General features: G+C 43.3%; 1 protein-coding gene across 1 annotated transcript in view; it reads right to left on the bottom strand.

Annotated features, from left to right (window-relative positions):
- LOC108413207 (von Willebrand factor A domain-containing protein 7-like) overlaps positions 1-12,165 on the bottom strand; it is a 29,744-nt gene extending 17,579 nt beyond the window's left edge. The window contains exons 1-5 of the mRNA XM_037536898.1: positions 11,980-12,165; positions 5,202-5,474; positions 3,753-3,846; positions 3,545-3,670; positions 2,083-2,269 (exon numbers count right to left, since the gene is read on the bottom strand). Coding sequence (XP_037392795.1) covers positions 2,083-2,269; positions 3,545-3,670; positions 3,753-3,846; positions 5,202-5,474; positions 11,980-12,165 — 866 coding nt within the window. The remainder of the gene's footprint in view (positions 1-2,082; positions 2,270-3,544; positions 3,671-3,752; positions 3,847-5,201; positions 5,475-11,979) is intronic.
- Positions 12,166-12,790: the final 625 nt, after the last annotated feature.

Here is a 12,790-nt window from a genome sequence, read left to right as displayed (position 1 = left end):
AACTGACTCTTGACTTGTACTTGTACATGACTCAACTTGAACCAAAACCTGTTTTGTTGATTTATTAGCTGCTGTGTATATATATATATATATATATATATATATATATATATATATATATATATATATATATATATATAGGAACACTTAAACAACACAATATAACTCCAAGTAAATCAAACATCTGTGAAATCAAACTGTCCACTTAGGAAGCAACACTGACAATCAGTTTCACAGCTGTTGTGCAAATGGAACAGACAACAGGTGGAAATTACTGGCAATTAGCAAGACACACTCAATAAAGGAGTGGTTCTGCAGGTGGGACCACAGACCACTTCTCAGCACCTTTCTGCTTTCTGGCTGATGTTTTGGTCACTTTTGAATGTTGGTGGTCTTTCACACTCGTGGTAGCAGGAGACGGACTCTACAACCCACACAAGAGGCTCAGGTAGTGCAGCTCATCCAGGATGGCACATCAATGTGACCTGTGGCAAGAAGGTTTGCTGTGTCTGTCAGCGTAGCGTCCAGAGGCTGGAGGTGCTACCAGGAGACAGGCCAGTACACCAGGAGACGTGGAGGAGGCCGTAGGAGGGCAACAACCCAACAGCAGGACCGCTGCCTCCGCCTTTGTGCAAGGAGGAACAGGAGGAGCTGCCAGAGCCCTGCAGAATGACCTCCAGCAGGCCACAAATGTGCATGTGTCTGCACAAACGGTTAGAAACCGACTCCATGAGGATGGTATGAGGGCCCGACGTCCACAGATGGGGGTTGTGCTCACAGCCCAACACCGTGCAGGACGCTTGGCATTTGCCAGAGAACACCAGGATTTGCAAATTCGCCACTGGTGCCCTGTGATCTTCACAGATGAAAGCAGCTTCACACTGAGCACATGTGACGGACGTGACAGAGTCTGGAGACGCCGTGGAGAATGATCTGCTGCCTGCAACATCCTTCAGCATGACCGGTTTGGCAGTGGGTCAGTAATGGTGTGGGGTGGCATTTCTTTGGAGGGCCGCACAGCCCTCCATGTGCTCGCCAGAGGTAGCCTGACTGCCATTAGGTCCCGAGATGAGATCCTCAGACCCCTTGTGAGACCATATGCTGGTGCAGTTGGCCCTGGGTTCCTCCTAATGGAGGACAATGCTAGACCTCATGTGGCTGGAGTGTGTCAGCAGTTCCTGCAAGATGAAGGCATTGAAGCTATGGACTGGCCCGCCCGTTCCCCAGACCTGAATCCAATTGAGCACATCTGGGACATCATGTCTCGCTCCATCCACCAACGCCACGTCGCACCACAGACTGTCCAGGAGTTGGCGGATGCTTTAGTCCAGGTCTGGGAGGAGATCCCTCAGGAGACCATCCGCCACCTCATCAGGAGCTGCCCAGGCGTTGTAGGGAGGTCATACAGGCACGTGGAGGCCACACACAACACTGAGCCTCATTTTGACTTGCTTTAAGGACATTACATGAAAGTTGGATCAGCCTGTCGTGTGTTTTTCCACTTTAATTTTGTGTGTGACTCCAAATCCAGGCCTCCACTGGTTAATAAATTTGATTTCCATTGATGATTTTTGTGTGATTTTGTTGTCAGCACATTCAACTTTGTACAGAACAAAGTATTCAATGAGAATATTTCATTCATTCAGATCTAGGATGTGTTATTTGAGTGTTCCCTTTATTTTTTTGAGCAGTGTATATAAAAACTTTATAATAGAGAATATATAACTGGGATAACTTGTTTTCACTTAGAAAATCAATAAAACATGTAAAGGGTGTACAAACTTTAGCTAACATTACTGCTTGGAACCTGAAGGTCTCATTGCAGCCGTTTAACTGTACTAACTGTCTTCAAGTCATCACTACAGTTGAGAAATGGATTCCTCAAATGACCGACACTTCAGAGGAGAAGGACAGCAATCTAAGAGCTAAGGTTGGAAAGGCAGCTACCTGGCTATCTCGATACCTTACCTTAGTTGGGCTTCCAAAACCACATCACACGTTCCTGGAAATATTTTCACATGGCTGCTCTCGCTTCACTGATCCTCTCTGATTCAGCACTAATGCCTGATAACTCATTCCTACCTGAGGAATTCAACGTTTCCTGTTGCTTCTCTGATGTCCTGCAGAAGATCCCTGGTGGCTGCTGTGGCCACATCTGCTGCCACAAAGTGGAGGCTGCCGTGAGCGGTCGTGATGCCATCCTTGTTGATGCCGCCTTTGGGTGTCACCAAGCTCGTCAGGTCAACCAGTCCTCCATGGCTGCACTTCCCTGTGGATTTCCAGTCAGGCAGAAGAACATTCAGAACGTTTTGGGCTCTCTGACAATGTCATGCATGGTTTTCTCGCCTCACTTCATTAACAGAACCTCATAAAAATGTGCCAAAATTTTCAGTGCAATGTGGCAATTTCCATTTTCTGGAAATTTGATGTTTATTTATTGAGTGTAATTTTCTGCTAAATATGTTTTCTGCTTTGAAAAACTAATGACTTGTACTTAATGGCTGTTTTGACTGGAACTGAATAAATAAAACGTTCTCTCTGGATTTTGCGCACTACTGTAGATAGTGTTGTATGAACTAATTCTGGTGAATGTTTGCTCTCTGTACCCTGCGACTATTACCCTGAACTTTACTGTGCCTTGCAAAAGCATTTCATCCCTTTAAAAGACACCAGATTACAAATCACACTCAAAATGAATTTAAGTGATATTGGTTTTGCATAAGAAAATGCTGCATAAGTATCTGACCACTGTGCTATGGAAGCTCCAAATTTGCCTCTATCTGTGAAGTTCACCTTTTCTTAATAATATACCCCCTTAATTTAAATATCTGGAGGAAAGTTGTGAAAATTCTAAAGGAATCTGAAATAAAGTTATAAGACATGCACAAGAAAAAGGAAAAGGCTACAAAATAATATCCAAGTGCATGGAGCTCCTGTGGGATCAACAGTGTGGAAATGGAAACTGAAACTGCTCAAGCACTGCCTAGACAAGAGCGTCCCTCAAAACTCTAAGCAGGTCTGTGAGGGAAACCACAGAGAGGCCAACAATCATTATGAACAAGCTACAGAGTTCAGTGGCTGAGACTGGAGTTAAGATGCATCAGTCAGCAATATTCACTACACTGGAATTCACTACAGGTAACACTAAAACTCAGCTCACTGATAGCATCAGAGAAACCCAGCTAAATGCTGAATGAGGTTTTGTGGTCAAACAGTATGTGTGGCACAACCCTAAAAACTAAACCTTGGGAGAATCTTCTGCAGGACAATGATCTCTAGCACAGCGCCAAAGCAACACAGGATTGGTTGAACAACAAATGATGAATGTTGTCCATGGCAAAGTCCAGATCTCAATCCTGCCAAGAATCTGTGGCACTGTTTGAAAAAATTGCAATCCACAAGTGTCAAAAATTGACTTTAATAGGACATTGGTTAGCAATAAAAGTACTGGCCATCATTGAATCTGATGACTTTTAAGGGGCTGAATACTTTTACTTTTTTGCTTATTTCTAGCATATGCCTTGTAAAAACAGTAGTTCAGTACCTTTGGGTTTGTTAGGGCTTAGCAGGCTGAAATATCCAGAAGTCAGTTTCTTCTGGGTGATGATCGTCTCCAGAATGTTGCCCGTGCAGTTGTCGTCACAGCTGCTGCACGTCGGGGTGTTCACGTCTGAAACGAACATGAGATGCATTTAATTTATATTCATTCATACAGATAAGAAATATACTTACAAACACAGATCAACAAACACCTGCAAGGTTGTCCAGAGGCAGACTTGGCTTGATGAGGGTGGAGTACGGAGACCGGTTTCCCAGTTCAATCCAGTTACTGTGACTGTAGAAATCCTTCAACATCAGCAGAAAGTCGGTCCGTTACTTAAAGAACTAAAACAAAATAAAAACTGTGCTGATCTGAAGTGATAAACACAAGCATTTCTGCAGTTAGTCACTGTCTGTAAGGCTATAGTGGAATTTGTTTTACCCAATGTTCACGCACCTACTTTTCTTGTAAAAAGGACCAATTTATAGCAGCTTGTAGCTAAAACCCAGTCAGTTGATGACTGAACAGACATCTGAATATTTCTGAAGGAGTGAAAATATATTGGCAGTTTTTGAAGAAGTAAATTGTATTTAGTCTTTTGCTGGTCGCACTGGCTATATCTGGCACGGAATACATGTGTGTGAATGAGAGGGAGGCAGGTAGAAAGGTGAAGATGCAAGGAGTAGAGGTCATAAAGATGGATGACTTCAAATATCTTGGGTCAACCATCCAGAGCAATGGACAGTGTAGAAAAGAGGTAAAGAAGAGGGTGCAGGCAGGACGGAGTGGGTGGAGACGGTTGTCAGGGCTGATGTGTGACAGAAGGATAGCAGCAAGAGTGAAAGGGAAGGTCTACAAGACAGCAGTGTGTCCTGCTATGATGTCTGGTTTGGAGACTGTGGCTCTGTCTAAAAGACAAGAGGCTGAGCTGGAGGTGGTGGAGATGAAGATGCTGAGATTTTCGTTGGGAGTGACAAGGATGGACAAGATTAGAAATGAGCAGACCAGAGGGACGGTGAAGGTGGAGCAGTTTGGAGATAAAGCCAGAGAGGCCAGGTTGAGATGGTTTGGACATGTGTTGAGGAGGAATAGTGGATATAATGGGCAAAGAATGTTGGAGATGGAGCTGCCGGGTAGAAGGAGAAGAGGTGGACCTCAGAGAAGGTTTATGGATGTAGTGAAGGTGGACATGGAGATGGTTGGTGTGAAAGTAGAGGAGGCAGTGGATAGGGCAAGATGGAGGCAGATGATCTGCTGTAGCGACTCCAAAAGGGAGCAGCCGAAAGAAGAAGAAGACTGGTTTTATCTGGCGATGTAAGAAAATTAGTTTTCAGAGATGCTGGTGCAGTGCTGTAAATTATAACTAACTGTCACAACATCATCTACTGTTAATCGTCAAAACCATTGTTTTTTTATGACACACATTGTGGCTCATTAAAAATGGAAGCATGTTAGAAAACATTGAAGATGAGCAACAGGACGATCAATTTATGATCAACATCCACAAAATAACAGTATGTTGAGGGTACTTGGGCATTTACCCCCATACGCCCTGCTTGCACTCTTCAGATAACAATGCAAACAATACACATTATCCTGTAGACCTGTGTGCAGAAAAGGGAGGTGTATGTAATTTCATGTCCATGTCATGTCATGTTACCTGTAAGGTGTGCAGGGTCTCACCCAACCTCTGTCTTGAGTACCAGTAGTTCTTCTGTTTGAGGCTGGTCTTCACATCAGAGACTCCCTGCGTGATCAGGTTTCGTGCTTGTTCAAAGCTCTCGTCATCAAAATGGTATTGTGGATTGAACACATGCCTGCCGTCCACGTAGGCATTCCTTGTGCTGACATAACTAATGATGAACTGTAGGATGGAGGCTGAGGCAGGGGAGCGGCAAGCTTCTGCCAGAGACTCTGCGGTCAGCGGGTCTGGCTGCAGAAAAGCAGGTAAGGCTTTATTTGGCTGGTCCACTGTAGATGTTTAGCTTGTCACTGAATTACATTAAAACCAAAATAACTTTAACCACTGTCCAAAATCTGATTCGAATTTTAACTTAAAATCTTTAACTTTTACCTTAACCTGTTGGCAAACAAACCAAGACATATCTTTTTCTCCTGAGTTAATGTCTTCAAACAAAGTATTTGAAATGGTTTCATGGACTGGAGACAGTTCTGAACTGCAGGCAGGTCAGTCTAGCACCCACACTCTCTGATTACACCGCTTCGCTGATGTAACACTTACAGAATGTTTCTTAGAGTGTTGTCTTGAAATAATCATGGACGTCTCTGAAAAAGATGGCATCTAAAAGGCAGCATACATTTCTCCAAAATGTGTTGTGTTAATGGTGTTTTGACAGATGTGCAGGGTATTCACTAATACCTCCCACCACCATGACAGATGTTGGATTTAAAACTTTAACAGTCTGGATGGTCCTTCTCTTTGGCCTGGAGAACACAACGTCCATTTCCGAGACATTGACTCCTCAGACCACGATGCATGTTTCCACTGAGCATCAGTCCGTTCAGATGAACTTGAGCCCTGAGAAGTCAGTGGTGGCTCTGGACCTTGTTGATATAGTCTGACATCTGCTGTGCATAGCACAGTCGTAACCGGTGTAGCCCAGTGGCAGATAATTAAAGTAAATGTTTAGTTTCATACACAGTCCCTTTAATTGAAGTGATACTTTTTTAATCCCACCTCCGCATTTAACCCATCCATGAAGTGAAACACCACATACACACTAGTGAATACACACACACTAGGGGGCAGTGAGCACACTTGCCCGGAGCGGTGGGCAGCCCTATCCACAGCTCCCGGGGAGCAGTTTGGGGTTAGGTGTCTTGCTCAAGGACACCTCAGTCATGGACTGTCGGCCCTGGGGATCAAACCAGCAACCTTCCAGTCACAGGGCCAGATCCCTGACCACCAGCCCACAACTGCCCCCTAAAGAGATGCAAGTTTGCTTACACTTGCTTATGTTCACACCAGTGGTAGGTTAATTTCTCTGTCAGTCAGACATCTCCAATTTTGATTGGCTGGGAGTTGGGGAAGAGCGGGGAGTGGGGGAGAGAGGGGAAGAGAAAGGGAACAACGAGAGGGAGTGGGAGAAAATAGGATTAAGAGTGTATAAGTAGTACCCTAAACTTTCTTTAGTACTTTCTACTGTTTGTCGCCACTTCATAGACCAGTTTCGCAGTAGTTGAGAGAAATTGCTGTAGTACTGAAACTGCTGTAGCCTGCTGGTCAGTGCTAATTAATAGCGGTTTAGCATTGTGCGCTTGCAATTGGCGGCGCTCAGACGGTGGACTGGCCTGTAGTATCGCGCCAGGACCAGGAAGCTCCCAAGACCAAGGTCAGACAGACTCCGCAGCAGCCGAGGAGCTGTGTGGGTCCTCTGATGAAGATTCCTCTGCCACTGCTACCTCCCACCTCACTCCTTCATTTGAACTGCCGAACTGTGAGTAGAAGCGCTGTCTGAGTAACTAGTACGGCCTTACCGTCCAGCCACACCGCACCCAGGCATCGTTCAGGCCTGCAACATCTTTCCTGTTTTGTGAGTGTGTGTGTGTGTGTGTGTGTGTGTGAGTGTGTGTGTGTGTGTGTGTGTGTGTGTGTGTGTGTGTGTGTGTGTGTGTGAGTGGGCCCACTTTCACTTTTAAAAACGCTGAAAGTTTGCATAGTTCTGTATAAATGTTGTTTGGGCTGTTGATTATCTTATCTTTGTGAAAGCAATAGCTAGTTTCTTATAGAAGCTACTGTTTTTTGATCCTTCTCTCCATCGTTTGGAGGGATGAGGAGAGTTTCCCCATGCGGGCTCTTTGTTTAGGAAGGCCTGTGTACTGTATTTTGGTTGGTTAAGCGTTTTGGGAACGGAAAAGTAATTTTCTAAGAACACAGTTTGCAAATAGCTCAAACTTTAAGTTTTATTAATTTATTTTCTTTTTTATTTATTTTCCTGCTCTGTTTGCCGTTGATCAAACAATACTACGATCAATAACACTACTAATATTTTACTCCTGTGTCTGGTTTAGTCCTTTTTAGTAACAGATGTTCATCTGTTCTTTGCTGTAGGTTGAATATTTTGTTTCACGTAGTACAAAACCACATTAGCTAACACTTCGAACCCCGGTTAATGCCAGGGAAAGGGGTGCTACACCTGCATTTGTGGATGCAGAGGCGAACAGCGTTTATTGATAACGGTTTTGCAAAATATTCCTCATCAGATATCATCACAGAAACATGCCAGTTTTTGATGTAGTGCTGTCTGATAGGATGAAAGTGACAAGCAATTGGTTGTTTTTGGTCTTTTAGGCAAGATTTCTCCACATGGTCTCAATCTGTTGACAATATTTCACACTGTAAAGGTTAAATACCTAAACACCTTGAAGGTGCTGTTGGATTTTTTTACTGGTGCATTTTTTGCCAAAGTGTTGAGTCTTGACCCATCCTCTCCTATCTTTGCAATGTTTTTGTTCAAGCACAGGTCAAAGTAGACTTATAAATGACTGCTTTCTCTTTTTATTTCAATTTTAATTGCAGTCCCACCTTTTTTTTGGAATTTGGTTAGTAGACTAACAATTAGGGCTCACCAGAACAGCATTTTACAGGCTTATAGACTTTGATGGTGTTTCTGAACCGTGAGGTAGGCTTCATTTCAACTGTGGCGGATGAAATCTAACCCATCATTAGTGTTTTATACTAATTCTAAGCATTTGGGATGTTACATTAGGAATCGGTATTTAAACAGACGGTCCTTCATAAGACAGTTTGTCCACTCTATGGCCATGTTGACAACACCTCAGGGCAGTTATTTCCAGTCATACAAGGTTAGACTCCTGTCTCTTTGAATGTGGAGAGACTTATTAACCCCAATTTAAAAGCACATTTTCAAAAACTGATTTGAAATCAGTGGTAAAATCTGAAACCTATTGATACTGTTTGGCTCAAATGATGCAAAAAAGTGATTTTTCAGCTTGTTCTGGCTACTGAGCTTTTCCCACTTGGGGCTTAACTAACAAGACAATTGGCATCTTTTACTTAAGTGGTGGGATTTTCTCTGTAAACAGATGGCATGTTGACAGCCACAAGCTTTCCAACTAATTTTCCAACCAGTGATTTGTCTCCTCCTTTCTAACATGTTTGCTTGAAAGTGAAATTAAATCAGATATTTTAAGGCTCAAAGGGCAGTACTACCCAGGCACCAGAGCTTTAAACCTTTTTAGATGTAGAAGCTTTTTTCTAGGTTTAACAAATAAATAAATCTGATGGATATACAGTGCTGCTTGGAAGTTTGTGAACCCTTTAATATTTTGTGCATTTATACATACATTTGACACATGATCATATCTTCATATTGCCCTTCCTGGATCGGGGCCTTCTTATGGTGGAAGGGCATGTATGATATAGGGATCTTCAGAGCCAAGTCATGTGGAGCAGTGTGCTCCTGGTAGGGTCTCCCAAGGTAAACAGGCCTGTAGTTAAGACCCAGACTAACTCAATCCAAAGTCCCCCATGATCAAGTGACATGATACTATGTATGCTGCCTGGTAGAGGATTATCGGGACCTACCCCTCCAGCTAGGCCTAGGGGTAGTGTACCACCTCAGCCCGAAAAGGCAAAGTGGGGGGACCATATGGGCTCACCACCTGCAAGGTCCAGCATGGGGGACCAGTGCAGTGCCATATAGATGGTGAGAGATAGCAGGGAGGTTCTTGGCACATGGAATGTAACCTCACTGGGGGAAGGAGCCAGAGCTGTGTGGGGGGTTGAAAGTTACCCACTAGATATAGTTGGGCTCACCTCCACTTAGTGTTGGCTCTGGGACCAAACTCCTTGAATGGCCTGCCTGACCTACATCCCAATGGTAAAATATTACTGGACTCATGTGCTAGTCATGGATTGTTCAAACACCAAGTTCAAACACAAGGACGTCTGTCTTTCTTTATTCATTTGTTGTATATCAGAAATGAGTCACAATTACTAAAACAATGCTGTATTTAATAAGGCTTTACAGGACTCTGGAAACCAGCCATGGGATTTCAGCCTCAGTAAACTATGTCTAAACACATGGAATGTGCCAAATCTGGAGAGCTCACTCAGCAGACCATGAAGTATTTTCAGTACAGCTTTGCAACAGTGGTGGCCTTTTTTATAACCAAAACTGAAAGTCTCATGACATTAAGGGCCTATTTTGTTTAGTTTAAATAACCAAGAACAGAAATAACTAATCCAGTAATCGAAAAATGTGAGGAAATCTTAGCTGTATGTTTTGTTTGGAGGAAACCATTGTCTGATTCTGAAATTCTTGCAACTCTACAAGGAAGGCAGTACAAACCTGCACAATTCAAAACATCTTTCAGAAGATACGAAGCTGAAGCAGAAAGAAAGCAAAGAATACATGAAAGAATTTTGGCTTTGCCTACCAACACAGAGTGTTATGTATTCACTGGAAGAAAGTAATGATGACAAGGGAAATACTACAAGGTATGCTTAGGAACCATAAATCTAGGCTGGCCAGTTTACTAAGAGGAAATGTTAAAAATTTTGCAGAGTTGGTTCGGATTGGCCTTCCGCCCGATGACTGCTGGGATAGGCTACAGCACCCCCCTGTGGCCCTGATGGAGAAGTGGCTTGGAAAATGGATGGATGGATGGATGGATGGATGGTTCGGATTGGGAATTTGATAGAGTGTGAAGCCAAGCTAAAATGTACTGGTCTCAAGCCAATGCTGAGGATAATCGCAAGAAAAAACAGGGCACAGTAAAGGCACCCAACCAATACACTACAGTACAACCTGAGCAGAAAAATATCTGGCCTACCTCCATTTCACTACCTCTTCTGATAAAATCCCATTACACTCAGGCAATTGTAGACATGGGTAGCACAAATTCTCTCATTCAAGAAGTTAAAAACCCAACCAAAGGTGGTTGGTTAGTGTAGTGGTTAACACCTCTGCCTTCTACACTGTAGACTGGGGTTCAAGCCCCCTACACTATACCAATAAGAGTCCTTGGGCAAGACTCCTAACACCGCCTTGGCCTCCCTGTGTAAAAAAAAAAAAAAGATCAAATTGTAAGTCGCTCTGGATAAGAGCGTCAGCCAAATGCCGTAAATGTAAAAGATCCACCAGAATTCTGGAAACCTTACAAAGGACAAACCTTCAATCTAGCCAAAGGACAAACTCAGATTTGGGTGCTGCTGAATGGGAATGCAAGCTGAAGGGGCAAACCTATCAACTGCCATTATATATTCTATCTGATGCTGATCTTGCTTGTCCTCTCCTTTTTGGATTTTTTTTAATAAATACAGGGATGACCATTGATTTTAGTACCACTACCTGCAGTCTGCGTCCTGAAGATGGAAAAATCAAGAGTTTACACTCGTGTATTGCTCAACCAATCCCTGCTGTATCACAAGAGAGACTATGGCATATCCAGAGGCTGACATACTCAGCAGAGGTGCGTGTGACATGCTCCAGCTGCAGTGATGCTGCAGCTTTTCCGTGTCACAGCAAAGTGCTAATTTATAGGTTTATCTTGCGTTATTGTGTGTTCCACATTCAGTTCATCCCTGGACCAACACAATTATGTGTTGCACTGACACGATCAAGTACAGCAGTGCAACACTCCAAGGAATCGGAGGAAAGTGAAATGTTCCACGCTACAAGCAGAGCTAGGAGAGGTTGACCCCCCAAGGGAGAAGGCACAGGAGATGGAGTGATTGGAAGCACAAATTGGAAGACATGCTGGAGTTGGAGTTAGGCTAAAAGCTAACAGTACCAGTTCGGCCATATCCTTGCTATTTCTAGCCAACGTTTGCTCACTTGATGACAAACTTACTCAGACTCCAAAGAACTGCCCGTGGGATGTGAGACTTGTAATTCTGTCTGAAACCTGACTTCACAGCAACATCCATGACACGGCATTCATGCTGAATGGACTAGCCTGCTTCCTTGTGGACAGAGGCCTACTGTTCAGGAATTCCGGAGGCGGCGAACTGTGGGTCTACACGAATAGAAGTTGGTGTATGAACGCTTTCTAGCCACTGCTCTGCAACAGTGGAATATGTAACGATAAAGTGACAGCCCCATTATTTACCGAGAGAACTCTCTACCATTTTTATCCTCGAAGTTTACGTCATTCAGGCACAGTTGACATTTATGTTGAGGTTGCGCTGTGATGCAGTCAGCTCACTTCAAAACAAACACCCTTAGAGTTTCATTAATGTCATAGGCAACCACAACCACGTAAATTTGAGCAACACTGTCCCTATATTTTACCAACATGTTTCATGTTATAGCAACACAAAAGGAGACAAAGCTGTTCCCCACCCCTACTTCAGACTCTCTGATAACAACAGTGTGATGCTGTTCCCTGCTTACCAACCCCTGTTGAAAAAGAGAGAAACTTTTTTTTTTTTGTTTTGACTGTTTTCCCACCTGAACGAAGTTTCTACCCTGTTGCAGAATGAGGTCCCTGCACACGTCTGCTGATTTCTGTAAAATAGCTGCCCTGGTGATGTTTTGGTGGGTATTAGATGATGTAGAAATGACTTTAAAAGCTTGAATGTTCATCTGAGTGAGGAGGGAGAGGCAGAACGCAGTGAAAATCAGTCTTGGAAACATTGTTCAGTCCACCTGTGAAAGAAACAGAAAGTGGTCTCAACGTACAGTACAGTGCTGTGCCAGTGTCCACCCTTCATTTATTTACTTAAAATCAAAAATGTATTATTTGTAGTACAGTATTATTTGTAGTTATCATCAATTACTTTGTTTATCTAATCAGTCCTTCATTAAATTCAATCAGAAACCAAACGTGTCCTTCTAACTACCTCACAAGACGCTGTGCGTTTTGAGCTGAATTTATTTGTATTTATTCTAAAGTATTGTGTTCTTTCCGCCAAGATAAGGGTTTTAAACAGTGTGAGACTTTTGCTCAGTACTGTGTATTTAAAAAAAAAGTACACAGAAGCCTCAATAACTAAATCTACTCTCAGCTGTGTTCAGTTTTCAGTGAGTCTCTCTTCACCTTCATTCCAGCCTCTGTTCTTTTTAGGAGCCTCACTTTCAGCTCCTCAAACGATCTGCAGACACACCTCCAAAGCTCAGTCTGAGAAGCTGGTTGATCATTTTCTGAAGCAATCAAACCCATTCAGTGGTGCTGAGGTCTGGACTCTGGGGTGGTCAGTCTACTGTTCTGATGATAAAAGCTTCTGTAAATCTGACATATTTAGTCGTTGATGCTTCTGTG

This window comes from Pygocentrus nattereri, chromosome 3 (genome assembly GCF_015220715.1).
Source record: "Pygocentrus nattereri isolate fPygNat1 chromosome 3, fPygNat1.pri, whole genome shotgun sequence".
Classification (NCBI taxonomy): Eukaryota; Metazoa; Chordata; class Actinopteri; order Characiformes; family Serrasalmidae; genus Pygocentrus; species Pygocentrus nattereri.
The sequence above is the reverse complement of the archived record's forward strand: the minus strand, read 5'-3'. Positions and strand labels throughout refer to the sequence as shown.